The sequence below is a fragment of the Hippocampus zosterae genome, chromosome 3, assembly GCF_025434085.1.
Source record: "Hippocampus zosterae strain Florida chromosome 3, ASM2543408v3, whole genome shotgun sequence".
NCBI classification, from domain to species: Eukaryota; Metazoa; Chordata; class Actinopteri; order Syngnathiformes; family Syngnathidae; genus Hippocampus; species Hippocampus zosterae.
This window is the reverse complement of record NC_067453.1, coordinates 27,648,826-27,675,898: the sequence shown is the minus strand read 5'-3', so window position 1 is coordinate 27,675,898 and position 27,073 is coordinate 27,648,826. Positions and strand designations below refer to the sequence as shown.

Genomic DNA, 27,073 nt, shown 5'->3' with positions numbered 1-27,073 from the left:
GCGCAATGCCTGCGCTGAAGACATTCACCCTTTTCAATTAAATAATTCTAGCAGCAACTAGAGTTTACATGACAAAAGTGTCAAATCAGAATAAAGACTGTTTATTTCAAAAAAATAAAAAACTGAGTATTGCTGTAAGGAATTCACTGAAAATATTTAAGGTGTAAAAACACCTTCAGAGCCACTTGAAGTCCTTCTTACCTGCCTACCCTCTTTCTGTCGGCCACTGAGGGTTTCAGATCAAGCCCACCTGCATACAGCCTGATACAAGCATCCTTCTTCAACTCAGAACACCGGCGAAAAAAAAAAAAACACTGGAAACAACAGATTGATAAAACATCTGCAGCAGTTTATTACAGATATTCATGGAATCAGGCCTCCTTGGGAAATATGTATTTCTTTTCCTGTGCAACTGAACTGAAGCACCATAGACTACATGTAAATTTCAAATTCTTAGAGTAGTCTACCTCCAAAAAAAAAAAAAAAAGAATAATAATACAGCATTCAGTCTTTTGAGGTAGGTGGCAAAAGTACTCCACACCTGCCAGATTTATCTCCCGTGCATGTCCATCTTCAGGTCATTCTGATTAAATTTAGCTCTTTTCAAAACTTCTTGATATTTCTTACATTGCTTAACGAAAGATTTTTGGGGGAATTAAAACAACAACCTCACACCCAAAAAAAATAAACAATACTGCATATAAATTACCCAGTTACTTGTGAAATGGAGGTTAGGGAAAAAAATGCCTCGAGCCTTTATTGCTGCAGACCGCCTGTTTGCTGAAGTGTCATCTTGAGGAAGTCAACAAGGAGGTGATGAGGAAACCCAAAGTCCATCTGTATGATCACAAATCCCTGAGCGAAAGGGAGTACCGTAACACCGAGTGTAAGACACGAGAACAAATGGGCAGATGACCAAAAAAAGTGTTCAAGTGACACTTACATCCAGAGGAAGCACTTCTGGGTTGTAGATGTCAAATAAGTACAATCCCTGTTTGTCCAACAGCCTGGTTATCTCGGTTTCAAGTACTGGAGCAACAAACGGAGAAGAGTACCACAGTTTATTCAATCAATCATGTCAAATAAAATGTTGCTTTTACAGAAAAGTCACATATGAAATGTTTTTGGTTCACATTAGGGTTTTCACTTTTTAAAAATGTTGTTGGCAGTATTTTTACAGAATAATGATAGTGTATGTTTCCATGAGAGGAGGGTGGTACACAGCGCACTCACATCTCAAATCTTCTGGAGATGAGCTACTTTAGACTAATACCGCCGAGTGTATCATGCATTGAATCAGTAAAGAGACGGAATTCTGCCCGTCTATGACCATGCGTACCTTCATATTATCGAGATTAAAACACATTCTTATTGTAATTGTATAAAACGATCTTACCAGAAAGTACCTTGGGGATGCCGATCTTCATCAAAGCTTCTCGTATGAAATCCAGTGGTGCTTGAGCTCCCTGAAAAGAAAAAATCAGTCAATCAAAACGCACGTTGAAATGTTTGCGCCTCAAGAGGACATTTCCTTGTGTTTCATATATGAATACTTATTCATTGCCAAAAACGGGATGTCAAAATATGAAATAGTGGCAAAATGATTGGAATAAATGTAACATTTAAAATAAAGAGCATGTAATGAGAGTGATCTGTGGATAAGAATAAAAGGTGCAACAGTGAACTACTGTTCCACTGATTTTTATTTTTTTCCCTCTACAAACACCAACCTCTTTGTTTTGGTGACACCAGTGGTTGTGAGCGCTTAGGACGACATCAGAGCAATCCACTTACCGGAGGAGATTGGTGCAATTCAGCATGTAGTACGTCAACCCTGGAGGATGAAATGTATTAGCGGTGATTTCTATCGAGCATACGAGGCGGGTGCTAGATTCAAAATGCACCCTTTGGTTACTAATCAGCATCAGAATCAGAATGGCCTTTCATTGTCATTGCATAGCATACGAAATTTGGGTGCCATCAGATGAAACGGCTCAGATACTGCTCATTATTGCACAAGTGAGATGGTGAGTTTAGGTTTAAAATGCAGTACTAAGTCAAGTTCTTTGAAACTGGGCTACCGTTGCCTTGTCCTAACTAGTCCCTCGGTACAACTCGAAACAGTGGAAACGATCATTTCCGGACACAATGCGGATTTGGAACTGGGAGTCGCGGCTTGGAGTTTGAAGCGGATTACGTGGGACCGGAGAAGTGAACTAATCTCTTTTCGTCAATGGACGCTACAGCTTTGTTGTTTGCTTTCAAAACTTAGCTTGTAGCAGACGTGTGCACATTTTTCAGCATGATGTCTCTGATCCACTGGTGAAAGGACACTTTGATCCTCTCCTCTTTCATCTATAACTGCTTCACACAACAAAGTGTCTGCAGAAAAGTGGTGAAGATTGCACGACTATGTGTTGTGTTGTGTTATTTTTGTTATTTTGACTTCAAAATGGCGCCGCCTGAGTGGCTGCCTTTCCAGCAGCTCCTATATTTTGTTGTTCTACTTCTTCCTTTCATAACTTTGCTGCTGTGAATTGGGAATTTCTCCATTGCGAGACTAACAAAGGTTTTCTCATCTTTTTCTCATCTCATCTCAATGCACGACTCTTGGATTTTCTCATGCATTTGCGACAAGACAGAAAGCGCAACCCACTTTTTGTTTCCTCATCACCACGGAGGTGCGATTTATCACCATCGATCCAGCGAGAGCCAGTTAGAATGCATGAAACCGACATCGGCTGATTATAAAAGTGAGTGAGAAAGGTCTTACTGTAAAGATTCGCCGTGCAGTGAGACGTGTTTGTTGACATAAGAGACCGTGACATCTGCCATGATGAACTGTACACAGAAAAAAAACGTTATGGCAAGCACATTAGTCAGAGAAAAAAAAAACTACCCCCCTCCTGCATTTCGCTTATCAAGTCCCCAAGAAGGTGGATGATGCGATTTGGACATTAGTGTGCAATCTCACCTTGAGAAGCCAAAGAGTCATGCCAAGATTCAAATCGTGCACTTTTCATCTCCTTTGAATACCTTTCTTCCTAAAATTCCCGCAGATATTTTTGCCAGCGAATTTCCATTTTTTTCGTGAGCCGTTTTATTGCCTTTATTATTTATTTAAAGCACAACTTCACGCTCACGCACTCTTATTAATTTTGCAGATGACACAGCTCTCGTGTGTGCCTGGCAACAGGATGGAGAGTTAGTTCGTGGGCCGTTTTTAGATTCCTTTTTTTTTGAGTGGTCAAATCAGTCATTCTTAATTTTGAATCCCAATAAGATTAAAAAAATATATAAAATAAGTCTGTAGATTTTAGAAAGTGGTCGTTTTCATTGGGGAGACTATTCAGGTTGTTCTAAACTGCACATAAACACTGACGTTATGTTGAGCAACAACCCCAAATGAGGCTCATGGACTTTTGCACTCTACAAATAACAAAGAACTGACTTTTTTTTTTTTTAGGGTGAGGGGGGGGGTTGTTTTTAATGTCAATGTCAACAAAACACTCTTTGTACTGTTTTTGGCCTTGTTCCCTGCCCACCCGCTTGCTTCTAGCCTCCGGTCAATCAATAGCCCACTGTCCCAATGGCCTTGTTGCCGCTCGTTTCTGCGCTTTGGTTCCTTCCGCAAACCGTGTTTTAGAGATGTAAATTGAAGGCGTTTTGAAAAAGCTGCATCGTGGTTTGAATGAGTAGCAACCTCTTTCTCTATGCTGCGGTGAAATGGGTTTGAAATAGCACTAGGACTGAAGTAATACATTCATTCATTCATCTTCCGTACCGCTTGATCCTCACTAAGGGTCGCGGGGGGTGCTGGAGCCAATCCCAGCTGTCTTCGGGCAGTAGGCGGGGGACACCCTGAATCGGTTGCCAGCCAATCGCAGGGCACATAGAGACGAACAACACTCCGCGCTCACACTCACACCTAGGGACATTTTAGAGTTCTTCAAATCTCCATTCCCTCTCGCTCACTCAGGTCCTCATCCTCCCTCCACCTTTTTCTACCCTCTGCCCATCTCAGTACAATGGGGTGCAGAGCCTTCAGTCGCTCTGCCCCCAAACTCTGGAACTCACTTCCTCCCAACATTCGTAATATTGACTCTCTTTCCTTATTCAAAACCCAGCTCAAAACCCACCTATTCAGACTTGCCTACCCGCCTTAAATCTTTCTTTCTTTATTTATTATTTTATCTGTGTTTTACTATTGGTCTTGGCTGTACAGTGTCCTTGAGTGTTGTGAAAGGCGCTTACAAATGTGATGTATTATTATTATTATTATTAGAGTGTTCAATCAGCCTGCCACGCATGTTTTTGGAATGTGGGAGGAAACCGGAGCACCCGGAGAAAACCCACGCAGGCCCGGGGAGAACATGCAAACTCCACACAGGGAGGCCGGACCTGGAATCGAACCTGGTACCTCTGCACTGTGAAGCCGACGTGCTAACCACTGGACTACCGGGCCGCCCCTGAAGTAATACGATGAAATAAATTCATTAAGGTTTTGCAGTTGAAGCATTACAAAGATAAGTGTGAAAAAAAATGGTATGCAACTTTTATTAGCAAAAGGTAAACCCCACATTGAAAAGAGTAAGACGAGGGAGGGGGGGGGGGGGGTCGAATGCTGTCAAGGCAAGGTTGTTTTGAGTGTGTTCATAAAGCAGCCCTGGTTGTGCCTGATGTCCTCTCTTTTTAACGCAGGGAGAACCTTTTCATCTGAAACCTGGGCTGCTGTAGCATAGATAGCACGAAAATATACATTGGAAATCGTTTCATCCATCCATCCATTTTCTGATCCGCTTTCTCCTAACAACGGTCGCGGGGCATGCCGGAGCCTATCCTAGCCGTCTTCGGGCAGTAGGCGTGGGACACCCTGAACCGGTCGCCAGCCAATCGCAGGGCACACACAGACGAACAATCTATTTGCACCACACACTCACATCTAGGGACAATTTAGAGTGTTCAATCAGCCTGCCATGCATGCTTTTGGAATGTGGGAGGAAACCGGAGTACCCGGAGAAAACCCACGCAGGCCTGGGGAGAACATGCAAACTCCACACAGGGAGGCCGTAGCCGGGATCAGCTGGTAGCCTCCGGACTCCCTCCAGTCAAGCATTACGGTATACGGGTTTGTCTTGTCTGAAAATGTCTTTCCCTCCCGGCTGCAGTTTTTGCATTGCGGCATATGTGTGGGGAGGCTCAATCGCCAGGTGCGCAGCTTTGAGTTGCCAACTGTAATTTGTTTGCGATTGTCCGTTCCAGGTGTTTTTGGTCGCGTCACTCCATTCGTGGGGTGCAATGAAAATGCAAAACATAATCAGGAAGGGGGGGGGGGGGGCAAAGACTTTTACGGTTTTCTTAATGCTCAAATGGGTAAATGTTAATTCAGCAAATGCATTGATTGGGAACTACCTCACTTTTCTTTGTTTTTGGAATGTTAGCTTAAATTTGGTTGATTTTAACCCAAGTTTGGCATCCTTACCGTCTTAAAGAAGAGAGTTTCTTGACTTTCACACCATATTTGGCCAGAGGCCTCGGTCCAGACTGTTGTCCCGAAAGTGGAGGTGTTAATGTAGGGCACAGACGAACTCCACACACGTAATTCTGGATGACTTGTTTCGACAAGACACTTGACACATAAACACACACACAGCAAGGTGATATGTAAGTATCTCCAGAATGAAAAAAAAAAACCACAAAAAAATCCTAGTGCTCATCTAAATGAGCAACGATATACTTTATTGTCCAAATTACCTTTCTTAAAAAATCAGGCATGGCTGCCGTGACATTTAACTTGAAAAGTTCCTGAAATGACATTCACAAGATTATTTGACGTAGTGTATTTCTAGAATCATTTTAGTACATCATGGTGAATATGAGTATTAATCTGAGCTGTTTGGTTACAATCAACTCCGCTCCAGTGATGTTAAGCCGGAAGCGACCATCTTGGTGGGCAGCAGTCATCATCGGGTTTAAGACCTGGTCTAAGGGGTAACAACAGTGCAGCGTTAAACTCTCAAAAACAGGGGTGTCCAAACTTTTTGCCAAGGGGGCCAGATTTTATGTGGTAAAATATCGGGGGGCCGACCTTGGCTGACATTCTTTACATTGAACAACAATATTGTTCAAGAAATTTTAGTAAGCCAGTCTGTTTCACATTTCCATTTTTATTTTAATTTCAACAATCTTAAGAATTTCTTTTGGTTCATTTGAAACAGGTATATCACATGCAACTGCTTATTCACTTGACTTTTTCCTAAACAGAAGTCTCCTGAGTGCAAATTGATTGATTTGAAACATAAAATGTATCACCATGACTTTTCAATAGTCACAAAACCTTTGACTCGAACAACAGGGAAATGAACAAGCAATACTCATATCCACAACTGCAAGGATCATTTAAAATATGACATATCAGTCAATATAAACACGGAGTGTTGTCTTGTTAACTCGTGAGTGATGCCCTCTAGTGTCTAAATGCTATTACTCATTTAGTGAATGCTATTACTCATTTAGCCACTAGAGGGAAGCAGTACTCTATGAAACATCACTCACCAGTCTACGAGACCTCAGTCAATGCAACACGTGTTCCATTGCGCCCAACCTGCGGGCCAGACGGCACTGATTTTATGACAGGGGCCGAGGGCCGGATGAAATTCGACCGCGGGCCGGATTTGGCCCCCGGGCCGGACTTTGGACATGCCTGCTCTAAAACAAAATCAAAAACCATCCAGAGGGAGTGCAGTGAGGATGCATTGTTGAGAGATAAAGTCCGGTCAGGTTTCATCCTGTATCCTGACAACCATGCCCATTTACTGTAATAGCAGTAATTCTTTTACAGAAAATGGTCGGTTTAGTTGTTGTTCAACACGACGGCTGATAACGTCCGTTTACACAATCCAGCAACAACTCAAAACAACTGAAATTGGTCTTGTAATATTTGATCATTTTTCGAGGTACGCACAACTGTATTTTTTAAATATGCTGACCTGAGATCCAAAAGTAGAGCATCCGGTTTTCAGTCAGCTGACTTGGATTGAAAACGGAATCACGAATGACACTGGAAGTGTTGTTGTACTTTGTGAGCCCCTGGAAAATGGCAGGAAATAAAAACAACCATTTTTATACAGGAACTAAGCCTCCGAATGTGGCGGCTCTTTCTGACGGCTGGAGGATTCATTGTTGTTTTTACTTGTTTGCTGTTCCACATTGTAATTTGTTTTACACTAGCTTGCGCTTTTTATGAATGCGTTTTTCAGCACTACCGTTAGTATGTTTAAAAAAAAAAGTGTGTTTTAATTAGGTAGTTCACTGACCTGGTCGTGTACAATAAATGTACAGATCTTTCTACCTTGTGGTATGATTCAATGTAGTGAGCAGTGACGGTGGGAGCAGTGGTCACACCGATATCTACACCGATGTCTCCGTCACTGAGGAACTGCTCTGAAGACACACCGAGACACAACGCACGGCATGAACTGATGGATACAGGTCAACACAGCAACTAAACGATCATTGTGTAGTGAATAAAGCAAGATTGGGGAAAAGGTGAGAGAAAGGGACAAGAGAGAAGCAGAAAACGAAAAAGGAGAGCCAGGCTAACTGCGAGCTCATTTCCTAACGATCCTGTGGTTCTAAACTCTTGACAAGTGATGACAACATGAGCTTCAGGTCACTTCTTAATTGGCTATCATTCTCTTTCATGTCATGATAAATGCTACTGTTGTTTTGAATATTCGTCCATTCATTGTCTGCTGGTCAGGCAGCATCTCGGCCCGGGCCAGAAAGAGACTGGAGCGACTGGTCAGGAAGGCCAGTTCTGTCCTGGGTTGCTCCCTTGACACTCTGGAGGAGGTGGGCAACAGAAGGATGCTAACTAAGCTAAAAGCTATGATGGCCAGTCCCTCCCACCCCCTCCAGCCCGCCCTGACAGCACTTGGTAGCTCCTTCAGCCAGAGACTGTTACACCCGCGCTGCAAGAAGGAGAGATACCGACGCTCGTTCCAACCGACTGCTGTCAGGCTGATGAATAAAAAATAACAATCATAATAATAATAATAATAATTAAATTATGTGAAGTAAAATTGTAAATAGTACTGCGATTTATCAATTTTGTGTTCATATCGCATTTAATTGAAAGATGTTTGTTTTTTTTCTCTTTCTTCTTTCTTCTTTCTACCTACATTCTTGCTGCTGGAGGCTGTAAATTTCCCCAGTGTGGGACGAATAAAGGATATCTTATCTTATCTTATCTTATCTTATTTTCCGATCCGCTTATCCTCACCAGGGTCGCTGGGGGGGTGCTATCTTCGGGCAGTAGGCAGGGGACACCCTGAACCGGTTGCCAGCCAATCGTAGGGCACACAGAGACCAACAAACATCCGTGCTCACGCTCACACCGAGGGACAATTTGGAGTGCTCAATCAGTCAAATGTGCACGTTTTTGGAATGTGGGAGGAAAACGGAGTACCCGGAGAAAACCCACGCAGGCCCCGGGAAGAACGTGCAAACTCCACTCCTCACTGCACGGTGAGGTTAATGCCAGTTGACAATACTGAAACCGCAAAATTGAAAGAAGTACAGAAAAAGGGATGTACCTTATGAGGTACTGTACTTAAAGTGAACCCACCTGCTCTCTCCTGTATGAAGTCAGCTAATATGTTTGCCACCTTGTTGATCTCCTTACAAATCTGTATAGGAAGAAAATTTATATTTTTGTTTTGTTGTACCGGAAGACAAGATATTGTAGCTCTGATTTTGATGATCATCTCACATTTAAACGATGATTTACCTGGCCCTTGATGACTAGCTTGACCGTCAACGTAATGAAGTCAGTGAAGAGCTTCTTGAGCCAGTTTGGTCTGAACACACACACACACACACACACACACAAAGCACTCAATGTGAATAAAGAGTCGTCATCTGACGGCCTGACGATGTGGAGAAAAGAAAGGGTAGCCTAACGCACTTTCTTTCTCCCTGCAGGTGCAAGCGCAGTTTGTCAAAGTTCAAGTGACAGGATGACGTGTCTGCTGCTACCTTCCCCTTACCGCAATCTGAGAGACGCCAAACAATAGAAATGGGGAAAAAAGTAATGATGATATGCTTCGCTGTTTTTGAATGAAATAACGTTAACTGACTTCTAGATAAATACTTACAGAGTTTGGGGTTGATCCCAAGGTCAATCTGTGACTCAATCTCAAAATTAATTGACTGAGCAACGTTGACTCTAGATGAAACAAACAACAACAAAACATTTCTGTATGCTGTACGAACTATATGATTACATTTGCACTTACCAGGTGAGTGGGGGAAGTAACAGTCTCCCAAATGTGTGTGTGCTAGCTCTCTAAACTGCATTTGTTCAAAAGGATCTTTCGTAAATTGCTCAAAAATATAAAGGGAACACTTGGAGTTCCATTGTGTTGTTTAAGTGTTTCCTTTATTTTTTTTTGATCAGTATATTTTGCTCGCACCAGAAATACAAACAGCAGCTAATAAACGGAATCATTATCAGACTAGTGATATAAACACATTTACAGTATTTGGTGCATTTGATTTTTTAGACAAACTCACAGCCAACTGCCATATTCGTAGTGGAGGGTCCCAATGAAGACTGCAGATACGTTGCTTATCTCCATGGCGATGCCTTCACCGGGAAGAAGCTGAAAGGAGCTCTGACCTATCGTCAGGTTGTGAATCTCCATGCTGGAGGAAGAAGCGCAAACATGCCTTGAAAGCCTTTTCGTTTCCAATTGTGTGTATGTTTTGCATGGACTCACTTTTCAAGGCCATATGAGATTTTGCCCAAGAGAGGCATAGACCTCTCTCCTTTAACACCTGGATATCTAGCATATTGGAACGCTGCCTCGATCACTTTAGTGGTTTTCTCATTCACTGTACAAAAACAAGAGAGTAGTCCCAATGCATTGAAACGAGACGAGTCATTGGATAAATGCTGGTTTTGTTCCGCCCGTCGGACGCTCAGCTTTTCTGCATGATGATTGGATGATCTGTCTGAGGCCGAATCTCTTTTTGACTGACAGCGAAATAAGCCAATCACCGACATTTTGATGTCGGCATCCGTGGGAGCACTTTTCAATTCTCATTCTGTTCTGAGTTGAACTGGAGAATTCTTCGAATAATATTAGCGACACTCTCTTTGTTGAAAACTACAAGCGACAAATTCATCTTTTATTTCTGCTGGGTTTTAATGTAGTTGCTTGTGTTCGCAGACTGACTTAAAATGTATCACCAGTTAAGATAAGATAAGATAAGATAAATATGATTTGTCACACACTGGGGAAATTTGCAGTCTACAGCAGCAAAATTGGGGTGGGGGTGGGGGGGGGGGTTCATTTCACAAAATAAATGTTTCAGAAAGAACTGTTCACAGTTCAATAAATGTGCAATATAAAATATAGCATTAGCAAAACAGTACATTTGTAGAATAAATTTAATATATTATCAATAGAATAGAAAACACAGCATAAGGTGGATGTGCCATTTGCAATGACGCCTTGTTGGTATGACAACATACCAATACAACCAAGACAACATAGCAAATCATTTTCTTGAAAAGAAACGGAGAGTAGAATTCACGTATAAATAAACGGACACATTTTATGATGTAAGCCGAAATTGAGCTTCCCCTCCTTGACAGACCAGCATCCGCCACTGGTGTTACCTCAGCCCTTTGAGCAACTGTGATGTCATTTTTAGTTGACAGCAAGTGGCAAAATGGCCGCCCCCTCAGATGGCTAAAAATGAGGGATTTTGCTGCTTAAATCATATTCCACAAACACAATATTAGTCAGAATGCTGTGTTTAGAGAAGTGGGGGCGCATAAAACATTATTGGAAAATAAAATAGACTTTGACTCGACTTCCTCTCTAAACTAAGATGCTAACTAAGCTAAAAGCTATGATGGCCAGTCCCTCCCACCCCCTCCAGCCCGCCCTGACAGCACTTGGTAGCTCCTTCAGCCAGAGACTGTTACACCCGCGCTGCAAGAAGGAGAGATACCGACGCTCGTTCCTACCGACTGCTGTCAGGCTGATGAATAAAAATAACAATCATAATAATAATAATAATTAAATGATGTGAAGGAAAATTGTAAATAGTACTGCGATTTATCCATTTGTGTTCATATTGTATTTAATTGAAAGATATTTGTTGTTTTTTTCCCTCTTTCTCCTTTCTTCTTTCTACATACATTCTTGCTGCTGGAGGCTGTAAATTTCCCCAGTGTGGGACGAATAAAGGATATCTTATCTTATCTTATCTTAAACTGAGAGTGACAAACCGCTTATTATTACATTGGTAAGGCAGAATTGCCAGTGTCAGATACCAAGTCAAGAGAAATAACCATTTTAATGAGCACAGTACTTTGACAGGCTGTTAAGATACTCACACACAACAGCGGCAGGGTAGGTCAAACGGCACACGGCCCCAGTGAATCTGTAAGCTGCGGTCGTATCCTGCAGGCACCCATGAGATGATCCATACACAGATAACAGGAGTAGGACGAGTAACAGTGGAGAAACGCCATGGGTCATTTTGTAAGCGGACTCTGTACCCACTCTCTTGGTCCCTGGGATCTGTGAGTTTTGGTTGGAGTTCAGGCTCATTTTCACAGTTGGGCTCTTTTGTCAATGTGGCGACTGGTTTTTACCGAAGCTGCTACCGTTACCTCATTTAACCCTACTTGTGATCTTGACTTTGTTATCTCTCAAATGTTGAGCTTTCCTCTGAAAGAAAGAGAGTAAATGCAAAGTAATCATCCAGTTTTATCATTTCAGTCAATCGTTTTATTTCAAAACAAACACACACACACAGACACTAATACTGTACTGATTTCAATTGATCTGTCACACTTACAAAGTCTGTCGTTCTCTGTCCAAAACGTGATTTTTTTCCCCATGCAGTCAGCAGTACAAAAAGTCAGCAACATTCAAAGAGGTCTTCGTGAAGATTACATCAATTTGGGTTTTATTGCAGAAAGGGCCAAACTAGAATGGAATGCTATACCAAAACAACACCTTTAAAAGGAGCAAATGTCACTTATCGAGTTCATTATGTCTTTTGGAAATGGCGAGCATAACAATATGAAGAGAACAAACCTTTTTCCCCCCATCAAATGTCTTGTGCCCTTGCTTTTCTGATTAAGAGGTTATAACGGGGTACCCAGTCAGAACTGCAAATAATCCATACAGTCCAATATAGGAGACCATTCCGATATGAGCACGTTTTTCAGCAGTAAGCCTTTTTGAACCCAGCTACTTTTATTTGTATTTGTTGGAGGTAACTGATTAACAGTAAAAGTCTGTGTCTATGAGACCTTTAATATAGCACCATCTAGTGGGGGAATAAGTGTACACCACATTCACCATTCGATGAGGTTACTCCTTTCATGCCATTAAAGCATCAGTCAAATGCCATAATGACTTGTGTTATTAATAACACAAACAAAACCCTATCCAGCGCAGTGAACGCACTGCAAATGAATTCAATCTCTAACTTTTTTTTCTGCATCAATTTGCTGTGGAATTCAGTGAGTGACAGATGTCCAGTGAATCATACGATACGATGCGATGATGCGATGACGCTATGCAGGCAATCACGGCATTGCCAGTAGAGTCGCGCATGTTCTCTGCTCCATAACAATAACGGTGCGGCGGCGGTAAGTGATGCTAATGCTAATCCTTTATCACGGCGAGACGACCGGGCAGTAAACGTGATACGTCGACTCCCCAAACCAAAATAAAAATGAACTGCGGTTCTTCAAGTCGGAATGGCTGTCGGAGTATGTGCAAATCGAAGAACAAGCAGTGAAACTGGGTGAGATATTTTCTTTTTCGGGTGAAACATGCAGCAAAGCTTTGTCACGGTTCGGTTTAGGGACCAACAGGTGGCACTGTAGGGCTCCCCCGGCAGCTGCACACCTGTTTGCGCTTGTTTTCTGTCATGTTTAGTTCATTGTTATGTTTTAGATTTAGTCATGGTTTTCGTTTGATACTTTGGACTTTGTGTGTTTTGCATTTAGTTTTCTTTGTTTTAAATACAATTCTTCAAATACACCCCGCTCCTCCCCCATGCCTGCTTTTTGGGGCCCACCACCACCTTGCTACGTGACAAGCTTAAGCTGTAAGGACATCTTCCTATATGGACTACACTATATGAAAGCTACACTACCTCGAGCGACACATTCAGCAGTCAAGTCATTTGAATGATGTTGGAATTATTCGAAGACTCAAGATGGGAAAGGGGTTGGTACAATATTGCAGGAGAGCGCAAACAACCGGGAGAAAAAGAACAGAAACGGAAAAAAAATCAGATTCTGAACAAGTTCAAGTTCATATTGACTAGATTTTACTTGCCATTAAAATGAACGCACCAAATATTGGCTTGATGTTTTATTCCTATTCGATGTGTTATAATATTGCGTTAATTTTCAATGTTAAAAAAATGCTTATTGTAACAATATAACAATTATTAAAATTAACTTTTCCCCCCCACATTTTCAGGTGGTGGTGTGCCGCGGGATTTTTTTTCAATGAAAGAAATGTGCCTTGGCTCGAAAAAGTTTGAAAAACACTGGCTTAGATGACTCGGTAGTATTTACCAAACAAATCAAACCTTATTATCTATCCACTGTTGCACTGGCCAATGGATACGATGGAGGCTCCTGCAGACGTGGCACACCTTTGAATCACATGGATGTTCCACTGTTGTCACTGGGAGCACTCAAAACTAGAGGGCAAACTCTTGTTCGAGAGTAAATATTTATCACGCCGTTGTGTTGACATGCCAGATCCATTCATTTCAGCCTGGGGTCAAAAACAACTTTGAAATCTTTTGGGGAAATCAAAGATGTAATCGCACCGAGGCCCATCAATAATAAGCACAAAAATGTTTAAGTTAGGAAGTTTATTGCATTTTGTTGCAAGTATTTCCAACATACAAAATCAACTCAATGTAACGTCATTGAGATATTGTTCATTTATACTGTCCATGGTGAACAAGGGCAGAAAATCTCCCTCACCGGGGTTTATAAAGCCAGCAAATGGGGCTCACCCACATAAATGATTTAATTGCAGGAGACGAAAAGCACATTTCATCCAAAGACTACTGAAAAGGAACATTGGTAACAGTGAACTATCAACCCTTGGAGCACTCATAGCACGCCGTCAACAATGATCACAAGTGATTAGCAACAAGATCTGATGAGGAAAATGCTGGAAAGAGTTGGAACTCCATTTGGAGGGCTTTCAAGTCATTTGAAAAGTAAATTACATGTATGTATCCAAACGCCCCCCCCTCCCACCCATATTCACAAGTGTTGAAACAGATTCCAATAGACCTGTCGAATCTCAGTCTCTACCATTTCTATTTTAAATAATTGTTTTAATAACAACTATGGCAATAACCCCCCCTGGTGTAAAGATGCTTGCATATCGTATTAAAGTGCGTTATAAAGGTATGTACAATATTTTCATCATGCCAACACTGAATTTACAGAGGGCAAAAAGAGGCAGTCTTTGTACAATGTGCTCTCCTGTGAATCTTGCTGGATTGATGATTTCGCTTACAGTATTTCTTCTCGTTGCGTAAAATTAATTTATGCATAGCAAAGTATACTGTATGTATCCAGTCAGTCGTTTTAACTGTCACTTTGAACTTCGTTGCTGAACAAGGTTATAAAATGAACAACATGTACCCCCGCACCACCCAAAACCTTATTTTTCTGCTTTACACATGAGACACGACGTAATCCCATTCGCTTATTTTAACATGCGGCAAAAGGACACGAAATAGAAGTTGAAGCTTGGTTTTCTAAACCATCTAATTTTGACACATGGGTCTATTTTTGGGATGAAGAGGCTAACAGGCATTAAACTCCGCACAAGGCCAAATCATTCATCAGCTCGCAGCTTCACAAGCGCCCTTGAGGCAACGGGTCAGACAATCAGTTGACAGCCTTCCCCCCACCTCTTATTTATTTAGCATCATAAATGCCATTTTGTACGGCAGGATTTTGGTTAGGTTTTAAATTTCAATTCTAGTCCTTTATTAGAGAGCTACAGGACTGCTCCTGCCCACTGGGGCGGCCCCAGTTTGTCACACCAGCGCAGATGATGCGGCTGTTTTTTGCTCTCCTTGGCAGTTTTGCTTCCATTGTGAATAAAAACAACTCCTTGGCAAACTGCACCTCAAGTAGCTTGGAGATGGTCTGTCCGAGCAGGTCAGTTGGCAACAACCCGAGGAGCCTCAGGTATGAGCGAGGAGAAGAAGGTTTTGAAAAAGACCCAGGCTGTCCACATGACGGACACCCTGTGCGGAGGCACCAACACAGCCGGCGTTGACTCACGTTCATCTGAACCTTCAGCAGAAACTTCCCTCTGTTCTTCAACAGGCTCAGCATCCTAAGAACACATGACGGCAAGGGTTTAAGAAAGAAATGACTGAGTGAATTTATCATCAAGTCAACATGAACAGTGGTAGTCTACATACAGGATTTGGGATTCTGTTCTCATTTTCCTGGTTGTGCTGGACTTCGGGGGGCTGCAGGCGGTTGGGTCCTTCTTGGAACGGCTGTCGTCTTCTAAGGATGAACCATCCTGTGGTATGACTGCACATACAAGAAGAAACAACTTATTTAAAATGACTCCACTATGTCACTTTCTCAAGCTGAAGGTTGAAGACCTCCTAAGAACACGCTACTAAAGACGGAAAACCCATTTTATATATAGATATATTTACTGTATATGAGCCAAATGTCTGACGATGATTTGATTCGTCCTTGAGAATTTGCGTGTGTGTAGACACAAGTGGGCTTGGGTTACATAATACAAACCAAATATTTGCAGGACGTGATCAAGCCGGTGAGAAGTGATGATAACGCTGGCACAGGCAGATAAAGACACCTGGCCACACTGACTTTTTCCCCAATTCACAACTGTCATTTACCATGGCAACAATAAGGTTGCTATCATTAGCCACTGATGATAACATGGCTCTAGCCAAAATAGAGCGTGCGATAAAGTCATTTATTTCAGGGCAGTTTCGTGCCAAAATATTTTTTTCAATCATGTACATGAAGTTCGAACAAGTTCACACTTTTTTCATATTCGCAAATGCATTTAAAAAGAGGAAAACTCAAATGTGTGATAAAACTCTTTGCTGTGACACTTGGATTTTAAGCAGTCGTTTGTTGATTTTGTTCGTCTCGAGCCCATTATTTAATTGACTGGAAAATATTTTAGCCTTCTATAGACATGAGTGTGCCTTTTCAAATCAGGTTCACTGATTCTAACAAAATGGGGACATCAATGCATGAGTAGATGTAGATGTAGTAGTAGATGAGTGAATAAAAAATAACAATCATAATAATAATAATAATTTTTATCCATTTGTGTTCATATTGTATTTAATTGAAAGATGTTTGTTGTTGTTTTTTTTCTCTTTCTCCTTTCCACATACATTCTTGCTGCTGGAGGCTGTAAATTTCCCCATTGTGGGACGAATAAAAGTTATCTTATCTTATCTTATCTTAGCGTACGTGTCCCCGAGCGTCCTTTAAGCACGTTAATGACGTCACAGTTGGAGTCAAACTAAACATACGACAAAAAAAAGGTGTATTTAAATACAAAACGTGCTTCGTTTTTAAAACGGTCACTGGAGCTAAAGTCAAAGGAGGATCCCATTCAAATGCTGACAGGACAAAAATCGACTTCTGAATATTCCTTCACATTACGATTTGTCACGCTCAAACGCTGTGGCAACACATGCACACGGGTACGATAACGCTACTCAAAGGCACACGTTCTTGCCAATCTGTGACAAAAGAATCATTTAAAATTGAGTGAAATCGCTACTTTCTTCTGTTCTCATTGAAAGCGTTTACTTCATTCATGCATGGCACCACACTGACCCCAAGAGGACAAAACATGCAGGAACAGCCGGAACAGTATTATTATTATTTTTCAATTGTTACTACTTTAGTATATTCATTCATTCATTCATTTTCCAAACCGCTTTATCCTGACTAGGGTCGTGGGGGGTGGGGGGGGGGTGGTGCTAGACCCTATCCCAGCTGTCTTCGGGCAGTAAGCGGTGACACCCTGAATCGGTCGCCAGCCAATCGCAGGGCACACAGAAACAAACAACCATCCATGCTCGCACTCACACCTAGTGATAATTTAGAGTGTTCAATCAGCTTGCCATGCATGTTTTTGGAATGTGTGAGGAAACCGGAGCACCCGGAGAAAACCCACGCAGGCCCGGGGAGAACATGCAAACTCCACACAGGGAGTCCAAATTATATTCCAAATTCAGTTTTCAAGGATTCAAGACATTTCCTTTGCTCTAAATTCAAGGATACAAAGGACTTTTTTTTGGTCTTCCCAACACACATTTCTTCATTACTAAGCGTGAAAAGCAATCCCCTAGCTCAGTAAGTCCATGACTTGTGAAAATAACATCGAATAAATATGAGTGATAAGTGATAAGTGATAAGTGTCGTACTTATTCAAAACTTCAATGTGTTATTTGAATCTCAACATAAATTGTGATCATGATTTTTTTTTTAATAATCATCCAGCCCAACTGAAACCCATTAAATATTTTGTCTTATCTTGACTCGGTTAAAAAAAAAAAAATAATAACACAATCGATGTAGGGCGGCCCGGTAGTCCAGTGGTTAGCACGTCAGCTTCACAGTGCAGAGGTACCGGGTTCGATTCCAGCTCCGGCCTCCCTGTGTGGAGTTTGCATGTTCTCCCCGGGCCTGCGTGGGTTTTCTCCGGGTGCTCCGGTTTCCTCCCACATTCCAAAAACATGCGTGGCAGGCTGATTGACCACTCTAAATTGTCCCTAGGTGTGAGTGTGAGTGCGAATGGTTGTCCGTTCCTGTGTGCCCTGCGATTGGCTGGCAACCGATTCAGGGTGTCCCCCGCCTACTGCCCGAAGACGGCTGGGATAGGCTCCAGCACCCCCCGCGACCCTAGTGAGGATCAAGCGGCTCGGAAGATGAATGAATGAACAATCGATGTATATTGATTATCGACTGTTCACTTTACAGTCCCATCGCCCATCCCCTATCCGTAAAGATTAATTGCAAAGAACGGAACTGAGCTTAAGTTTCATGAAAGTGCAACAAAGTTGTGGAAAGACAACACCAAGCTTGTACACATCTGACGTGATTGATTGACTCGTTTTAAGCACCGTGTGCCACACTACTGAAAGGGAGTTCTTTAGCATGGGTAGACTTACTCTCCTCTCGCATGAAAATGCTAAAATCACGTGATCACATTTAACAGATGTCCCACAATTTAGGATTATTGGAACAGAGTGTGTGTTTGTTTGAACAGAGTAGACTCACAGGTACATGAGGAAGAGGGTGCCCATCACCAGAAGGAAGCGACTCAGGTTGGAGTTGAAGTACACAATCATGAGCAGAACACCAAGCCTCGCCGCCGAGTATAACCAGTCCAACCAGTCTCGCTCGATGTCTTCCTCGTCCTCCATTACGGGTCCCCCTTGAGCGTTCATTTGCATGTTCTGATTGGCAACGCCTGGGTCAATGAAGGCGCCATCCTGCGCAGGGTTCTGGTTTGCTGGTTGCAGGTTATCAATGGGGTTCTGATTGGCGATGGGTGCCGGCACCGGTACCTGGTGGGCGGGTACGGGTGGGTGGTGGCCAACAGTTGCAGCGGCTATGGAGGGACCGGTGCCGGCTGCTACCATGGCTGCTTGACTGTAAGGAGAACACACGAGTATCAGCACAACTCGAAAAAGTTACCATCACTACTTTTCCAATACGCTCATGATTTGCAGTGTTAAAGATTTTGGAAAAAGCAGATGACACAAAGTTGCTTTGTTCGGGCAAAACTTCCAAAGTTCCGATTGTGTGACAGAATAGAGCTAGAAATTCTAAAGTTGCGATTTCATGAGAAGAAATTATCTCCTAAAATCAAGATAGCCTCATTTATGGTTTTTGGGGTCAGAAAAAAATATATATAGAGGTATCACGCAAGAAATTTGAAATGTCAGTATTAAATTAAACAAAATTCCTTGGAGTTACGGAGCTTAACAAAAAAAAACATCAATTATTATGGAAGGCATTAGCAGACAATCATAAAGCCTTACTTCCACATTATTATTCCTTGAGTTTTCCCCTATTTGTGCCATTGTGTAGAGTTGAGGGTCAATAAATGCAATTGCTGTTTTGCAAAAAAGAGCAACAATATTAATAAGACTTATTTTTGCCTTCTGAAATCAAAGACTCATTATAAAATTAGGAAAACAATGTTTCGTTTTAGATGTTGCCTAGTTACAAAAACAAGCTCTTCCTCATCCTTATTAAGCAAAAAAGTGCTAAAGGAATAAAAAGGAGATGTCTTTTTGTCGTTTGTTTCAATAAAATTGAACATTTGTGATTCACTTTTCATATTTAAAGTACTTGTTTGTAAACATTTTTGAAGGTTGTCCTTTTTTTTGTGCACTTATATTTTAAACTACTATCTTGAGCAAATCTGTCATGTTTGGAGGAGAACACAAAAATTGGCCAGACTTAAACTTTTGCTTCTGTCGGTGTCTATCATCAATTAGTCTGACTGGATGCACTGTGGAATCAATGATGACAGAATGAAAAATAAACGCACACCAAACCACTCATGTCTCCTCGACAGAAGAGACAACTTTTCAAGCCCCCCCCCACCCCCCCACTGAATTTACAAAAGTAAACTGCTGGGAATGCACCACTGACATCTGAAAAGTCCCTTTGAAGTGATATTAGTGGAAATAAACTCACTATTGCATGTAATATTGTCGAGCATAGACGTGTTGAAGCCACAGAAGTTGTTGGGGGCTGTACAGAGAGTAGGCTGGAAATGTTGGTTGAGCCATTTCGGGTGTTCCGGTCCTGCAGGACGAAATGAGGGAGTCAATTACAGTCTTGAGTCAGAACCATCTGCCCAACACCACCACATAATACGTGTTTGAGCTTTAACCACAGAGGTAGAGAAGTATTAACGCAAAAAAAGCCACATTATCTGTGTAACACAAGGCTCAAGTTGTCAAGGAGTGTAAAGACGAAGATGGCAAAGCTGACAGGATGCAAATCGGGTCAGTGGTAGGTTTCAACACCTGCTTCCCTTTTCATTCATTCATTCATTCATCTTCCGAGCCGCTTGATCCTCACTAGGGTCGCGGGGGGTGCTGGAGCCTATCCCAGCTGTCTTCGGGCAGTAGGCGGGGGACACCCTGAATCGGTTGCCAGCCAATCGCAGGGCACACAGAAACAAACAACCATTCACACTCACATTCACACCTAGGGACAATTTAGAGTGTTCAATCAGCCTGCCATGCATGTTTTTGGGAATGTGGGAGGAAACCGGAGCACCCGGAGAAAACCCACGCAGGCCCGGGTAGAACATGCAAACTCCACACAGGGAGGCCGGAGCTGGAATCGAACCCGGTACCTCTGCACTGTGAAGCCGACGTGCTAACCACTTGGCTACCGGGACGTCCACCTGCTTCCTTTGCGGTTTCTAAATATAGACCCTCGGAGTTGATTTTCAAAAAGACCTCGCGGCACGTCACATTATTGTCTTCAAACAAATACGGTACTGTCATTATTCTGCAAAACCAAGACTATTGGTCAGCAATTACGCAGTTGAATGGCTCAATATTAAAATGATGACGGGAAAGTTTGAAATCCACTCAGACGACATAAACAATTCAAAGTCAGAATATTTAACTCAAGCGTGCATCCAAAAATACTGACAGACACAATAGCGTTTGCATTTTTTTTTCTTTCTTACCCGTTAGCACCGGGCCATGCGGGAACTCCTGCGGGTGAAGCCGGCATGTGCGTGTTGACTGGAGTGGCGGCTGAAGTTGAAGACGTCTGCCTCCTCTGTCTCAGCTCGGCTGTGCTACTGGATGAGGCAGAGGATGGCGCTGGCCTGGGACTAGAGGGACGAGGCTGGCCTGGTTCCTTCACCTAAAGAATACAAATAAAAGACACAACTTTTAATGAAAGGACAATTATCCGATATCAAACGGGAGATCTGGGGGGGTGGGGGGGGCACGCAGTGCCGTGACGTGAAGTATTTACACACCTCCTGAATGACAATGTGTTTGACTATTTACAGCACTTACGTTTCAGGTCAAGTTTCGTTTTCACATCACGTTGAAGGATTTTATCGATTTCTTTTTAATCTGGCAAAGATGTTGTCTGGGTGTTGCCTGGAATTTAACTTAAGGTTTAAAAAAAAAAAACAACTCAAAAAAAGGAGGCCAATTACTTTTTGGGGATTAAAAAAAAAATGTCCACCCCATCGGTAAAAAGCATTTTAGAATTTCTTGTGTTGTCTTAGTGGGATACCAAAACCATCGGAATGAAAGTATGGCAAAAATGCAAATATATACAGTATATATATATATATATATATATATATATATATATATATATATACTGTATATATATATATATATATATATATATATATATATATATATATGTATATATATATATATGGGCGGCCCGGTAGTCCAGTGGTTAGCATGTCGGCTTCACAGTGCAGAGGTACCGGGTTCGATTCCAGCTCCGGCCTCCCTGTGTGGAGTTTGCATGTTCTCCCCGGGCCTGCGTGGGTTTTCTCCGGGTGTTCCGGTTTCCTCCAACATTCCAAAAATATGCCTGGCAGGCTGATTGAACACTCTAAATTGTCCCTAGGTGTGAGTGTGAGTGTGAGTGTGAGTGCGAATGGTTGTTCGTCTCTGTGTGCCCTGCGATTGGCTGGCAACCGATTCGGGGTGTCCCCCGCCTACTGCCCGGAGACAGCTGGGATAGGCTCCAGCAACCCCCGCGACCCTAGTGAGGATCAAGCGGTTAGGAAGATGAATGAATATATATATATATATATATATATATATATATATATATATAGCTGTCAGTGCCACATTTCCTGAGCAATTCAACACCATGTGCAATGTTGCTCTTCTCACCTTTGGTCTTGCTCCCAGATGTGCGTTGGGTTGCATTTTAACAGCAAAGACTAGATGCAGTGTGGGAATGGTATCTGTCTGAAAAAGCAAAGAGGGGCATTAGATAACCGTGTCCCTCCCCCCCAAAAAAAGAAAATAGGCTCAGTTTGTCTCCACTTTCATCATAGCTTCACCTTCTGCATTGCCTTCCTTGATTTTGGAAATAGCAATTGGATCAAATAGTTCGAGGCTTGTCGTGTTGCTTAAAGTGTCGTCACAACATGTTGAGCCGAGTTACACAAAACTATGCGGTACATGAACAAAAGCAAAGATCTCAGATATCTTACCACTTAGTTTTTGTTTTGTTTTGTTGTCAGAGAGGGATTCATCAAATGTGTTACACTCTTACAGTCAGCATGAGCTGTACATTGAAAGACACACACAGTTCATTTCGCTCAAGTGCAATGGAAAAAGCAGGGCAACGCTATTAGTGTTTGAAGGCGACACAATGTACACATATTTTATCCTGCAATTTAAAAAAGTTTGTTGGCGTCTTAACATCTGACATGCTTTCATCAAAATACCCCAAAGAGTACGAATGCCAGCACACCTCAGTCATCCTACACTACTCACAAAAAGCTATTCGTTGTTTTTTTACATTTTTTTTATATTTGGCTTTAAGCTGAAATTTATGGAAAATATAAAAAGTTCCCGCTGCAGTGATGTCACATCATGAAAGGAGGACATTTGAGAAGAAGGATGCATTGATTACATTACATTTCCTCATTCAAACAGTTCATTCAAAACAAAAGTCAACAAGAACCAGAACAAAAAAATGTCAACGTCTCAATTACTCGTCATGTGCCTTAGAGCATAAATGACAGCTTCTCAAAGAAGACTCATGCTGTTCACAAGTCGAGCTATTGTCTGCTGAAGCATGACATCCCACTCTTCTTGAAGGGCAACCTTCGTGTCATTGAGGTTCTGCGTCTCTACACCACAGGTGCCAAAGTCAAGGCCCGGGGGCCAGATCTGGCCTGCCACATCATTTTATGTGGCCCGCGAAAGCAAATCGAGGATGTCAAGGTTATAACAGAAGCTTTTGAACAAACGGTTAAACAAACTACTATTCCTGACTTTTTGATATTAAAACTAGTTACACATTAATTCCATACTTTATATGTAATATTACAAGGGGTGATTAAACGTGGAAAGGATTTCACATTCATAACAAGAGTTTGACATCACCGATCCAGCTGGCTTGTACGTTTTTATCAGCACCTGCCAAAGGGAATTTTAACCCGCAATTGTCAGGTTGGCGGGTGTTAATTTAGAACCCTGCATATATCGTGATCATTTTTTCAGCCATGTGGCCCAACCCTAAATGATCCACTTGTAAGTAAATTCTGTATGATATCGCCAGCTGACTTTTCCATAGTTCCCCTTGTGTTGTTTACTTCCCACATTGGTGAACCATACCTTGAAACAGCATGGGCAGACAAATACTAACTCAGACTCATATGTGTGTATATATATACTGTATATATACATATACTGTATATATATATATATATATATATATATATATATATATATATATATATATATATATATATATATATATATACATATACACACACCCACCTGTTTGAAGAGGTCTCTAATGTGAAGATGGTCAGGTAGAAGTTTGCCAGCATAGATGAGCCTCTGGTCGCTCTCAGCCTGATGAGAACAAATACAAAGAAAACAATGACACAGTCGGTTTGGACTTTATCGTACAACTACCCAAGTAGAAGTTCCTTCCATCCATTTTGTTTAGATAGCAGTTGTGTACATAGCACTAATCTCCAGGCACTTTCCATATGGAGCAAATCCAAGACCACACCCTTGAGAGCAACATTACTCCAATCCTTTGGGTATGTTGTAATTTCAATCTTATACATCCTCTTTTTGTTTTGCACTATTCTTGTATCTAAATGTTGAATAGGAAAAGTTAAAAGGGAGTGGCTTGCAGCTTGCAATAGTCAGTTTTGTTGTGGCAAGTAAAGAGACAAGACTCGTTAAAAAAATAAAATAAAATAAAAAGAATGATCATGTTATTGCTGTCGGTCCAGAGCATTAACTTGAATTCATTGCAGATTAAACCCTATACATTCACCAGCCACAGCACTGGACGACTTGTAAAGTCTAACGATGTTTTGTTTTTTTTATTTCCCAAGATGGGGCGCTTGTGTTTTTTGCGCAAGTAATGGGCAGCATTTTTCACAACCCCGTTTTGTTCAGCGGAGATGGCTGCGCTGATGGACACTCGGCGTTGGTGCGGCTGGATGGATGGCTTGTGGAGCCGAGGATGAGGAGAGAGGAGTGTCGACGTGGAACGCAGATGCGTATTTAGAACTGAAAATCGTCCCTTGGAATTGAAACGGATTTCCATGGGACAGGAGAAGTGAACCAATCTCTTTTTTCGTCAATGGATGCTACAGCTTGTTGTTGACTTTGAATCTTAGCTTGTAGCTTGACGTGTGCACATTTTGAGCATGACGTCTCGGATCCACTGGTTAAAAGACACTTTGATTCTCTCCTCGTTCATCTCAAACTGCTTCAAACAACAAAGCGTGTGACGGAAAAGTGGTTAGGACTGCACGACTGTCCATGTTTTATGTTATGTGTTGTGTTTATTATTTTACTTTGTTAACTGTTTTGTTACAGCTGCAGCTGTTGTGAAAGCGCTATATAAATCAGCATGTATTGTATTGTATCCTTACATCTTAATGTCGGTTATGGTGCAGTGCCGCCTAAGGAATCGAATTTAACGGCATTTACTGTTGTTTTTCATGCAGTGATTTTTCCAGATTTTGATGATACTATGGATCGGAGATTATGAAATCCCTAAATTCTTCAATTAAGGAACATTGTCGTTAAATGGCTTGAGGATTTTCAACTTTCTCATTCTTTTTTGCCATCTGTCTCAGCTTTTTTCAAACGTGTTGCAGCTATAAAATTCAAAATCAACAATGGTTTTCTAAAAACAATTCAGTGTAATGGTTTGAACGTTAAATATCTTATCTTTGTAGAGTGCTCAATTAAAAATGGTTTCAAAATGATTTGCAAATCATTGTATTCTGTTTTTATTTAAAATGAACACAAGCTTCCAACTTCAATGGAATTGGGTTTGTACTTACGTTTGAATGACTAGTAGATTCTGATTTCTTTCTCCAATATACTGTACATTTCAATTTTTTTAAAAATTTGCTTTGAATTAAAAAAAATCAAATTAAAAAATATAACGCTCGGTTTTGATGGAGGTATCCGAGGGGTATTAAACGTCAGAATATTGCTGCTCGGTGCATAAATTATGATGCAAGACACTGCACAAATTCCAGTATTTGGTTAGACATACATATTAATCTGTGCTGAATTTATTTTGCAGTTGATGAACATAAAACACGACACTCTATTCCAAATACAAACAGGGTTGTGTTCATAGGAATATACATTGCGTCTTGTTTATTTTGTAGCGATGAACAACGGCCCATATTATGGAAGTCATTGAAGTATGCGAGCTAGAAATGGAGAAGCTGCATATTGCAGTTGTAACAGTTGTTCAGAAGCGTCCGTCACGTGACCGAGCCAAACAGGCAGCTCGTCTTGACATACCAACCCTGGGCTAGCTGGTTCCGCTAACATTAGCCAACGCCTCAAAACACTCACCACTTTAGTTGGATATACTGTCGACAGATGTGTCTTGAGGTCTTTCACCGTCCAGTTCAGATGGACTCCTTCGATCGTTTGGTCCTCCACGGCCTGGCTGGGTGTTTTGATGAGAATCGCGATGGTCTTCGGTCGAGAGCCCTCCATGTCCATTTTTCCACTTCTCGCGTTTGGTGTCACGTTTCGGTGATAACTCTATCTCGCAGCGCAGTATGTGCAAAAAAATAGTTTTACGGTCATCAAAAATGAACCAATGAGATATATATTTTTGACGTCAAGATCGAAACAGCTAGCCTGTTAAAGACGCTGTTCATAATATGCTGTCGAAACTGCGCCGAGACGGAATGTTGTTTCCAAACAAACAGTGTGGCCGCTCCTGATTGGTCAAATCTTGCTCGCGTTCCGACGTGGAGTCTCAGAAATGCACGTGTACTGAGCATGCGCATATCCTACTTGGAAAAAAAAAAGATCGTCTATTTATTTAACCTGAATTTTTAAATCAGTTTTTGAACCGCAATACCAATTCGTGTGATAATTATATGTGCTGTATTAAAGAAGCCTCAGGTGATTGAGGAAACTTGTTTTTGAGTGATTTTCAATTCTCTTAGCAACCAAAGGTTTACCGTAAAGACTGGGGAACTATAACATTCCCGGGAAGTGCCGTTTATGTGGAAACTCAGAGTGAGTGCCGTGTGCTGCTCGTTGGTAGGTAGTGTATGAGCAGCAGACATGGTTACGTAAATTATGTTGCATCATTTGGGGGAGGGCTGCAAGACGTCATACAAAAATAGCTCATCACGATTGTAAATGACCAGTTGAAGAACATTTTCTTTATTACTGCCAACAACATATTTTTCAAATTCTTAAAAAAAAAAACAGAGTTAGACTCCTCGTCTCTCGTTTTTGCTCTCTAGTTCCTCGTTTGGATTGAAATTATTGTCTTTCATCTTGCACTTATTTTATTTCTTTTAATTGGACTATTGTAATTTCGTTTATATTCTCGGCTACGCTTAATACTGGTCAATAATTTGTAAAAAAAAAAAAATAGACAAACGTGTGGACTGATATAGTATGTGTGTATCTCTCTCTCTCCTGTGTGTGTGTGTGTGTGTGTGTGTGTGTGTATATATATATATATATATATATATATATATATATATATATATATATATATATATATATATATATATATATACTGTATAGAGAGAGAGAGAGAGAGAGAGAGAGAGAGATGGATAGATAGTATAAAGTGAACAAAAGTGAACAAAAATGACATTTACCAAATTGTGACATCTGAGGTTTTTGCCTGACGCCAGCAATATGTATAGTATGTACATATATATTCAGTAACTGCAAACTAATTTGAACA

The 27,073-nt window shown here is 41.4% G+C and overlaps 3 protein-coding genes across 3 annotated transcripts in view; 1 reads left to right on the top strand and 2 right to left on the bottom strand.

The window, feature by feature from the left end:
* Positions 1–328: 328 nt before the first annotated feature.
* cetp (cholesteryl ester transfer protein, plasma) lies at positions 329–12,267 on the bottom strand. Its single transcript, XM_052062104.1, has 18 exons — positions 12,123–12,267; positions 11,414–11,750; positions 9,783–9,897; positions 9,577–9,708; positions 9,159–9,229; positions 8,969–9,056; positions 8,792–8,861; positions 8,630–8,690; positions 7,352–7,443; positions 6,990–7,089; positions 5,905–5,984; positions 5,755–5,805; positions 5,483–5,629; positions 2,774–2,841; positions 1,795–1,834; positions 1,397–1,466; positions 944–1,029; positions 329–855 (listed from the first exon to the last, which is right to left on the bottom strand). Exons 2-18 carry the CDS (start codon positions 11,628–11,630, stop codon positions 757–759), a joined length of 1,587 nt encoding a protein of 528 aa, XP_051918064.1. The 5' UTR covers positions 11,631–11,750; positions 12,123–12,267; the 3' UTR covers positions 329–756.
* Positions 3,309–27,073, top strand: part of zfpm1 (zinc finger protein, FOG family member 1) — a 169,063-nt gene continuing 145,298 nt past the window's right edge. The window contains exon 1 of the mRNA XM_052061998.1: positions 3,309–3,326. The gene's annotated coding sequence lies outside the window, so the exon portion shown is untranslated. The remainder of the gene's footprint in view (positions 3,327–27,073) is intronic.
* On the bottom strand, positions 13,915–26,397 carry herpud1 (homocysteine-inducible, endoplasmic reticulum stress-inducible, ubiquitin-like domain member 1). Its single transcript, XM_052062135.1, has 8 exons — positions 25,705–26,397; positions 23,638–23,715; positions 22,015–22,092; positions 20,826–21,007; positions 19,814–19,924; positions 18,383–18,757; positions 15,514–15,631; positions 13,915–15,425 (listed from the first exon to the last, which is right to left on the bottom strand). The coding sequence occupies exons 1-8, from the start codon at positions 25,855–25,857 to the stop codon at positions 15,246–15,248; spliced, it is 1,275 nt and encodes a 424-aa protein (XP_051918095.1). The 5' UTR covers positions 25,858–26,397; the 3' UTR covers positions 13,915–15,245.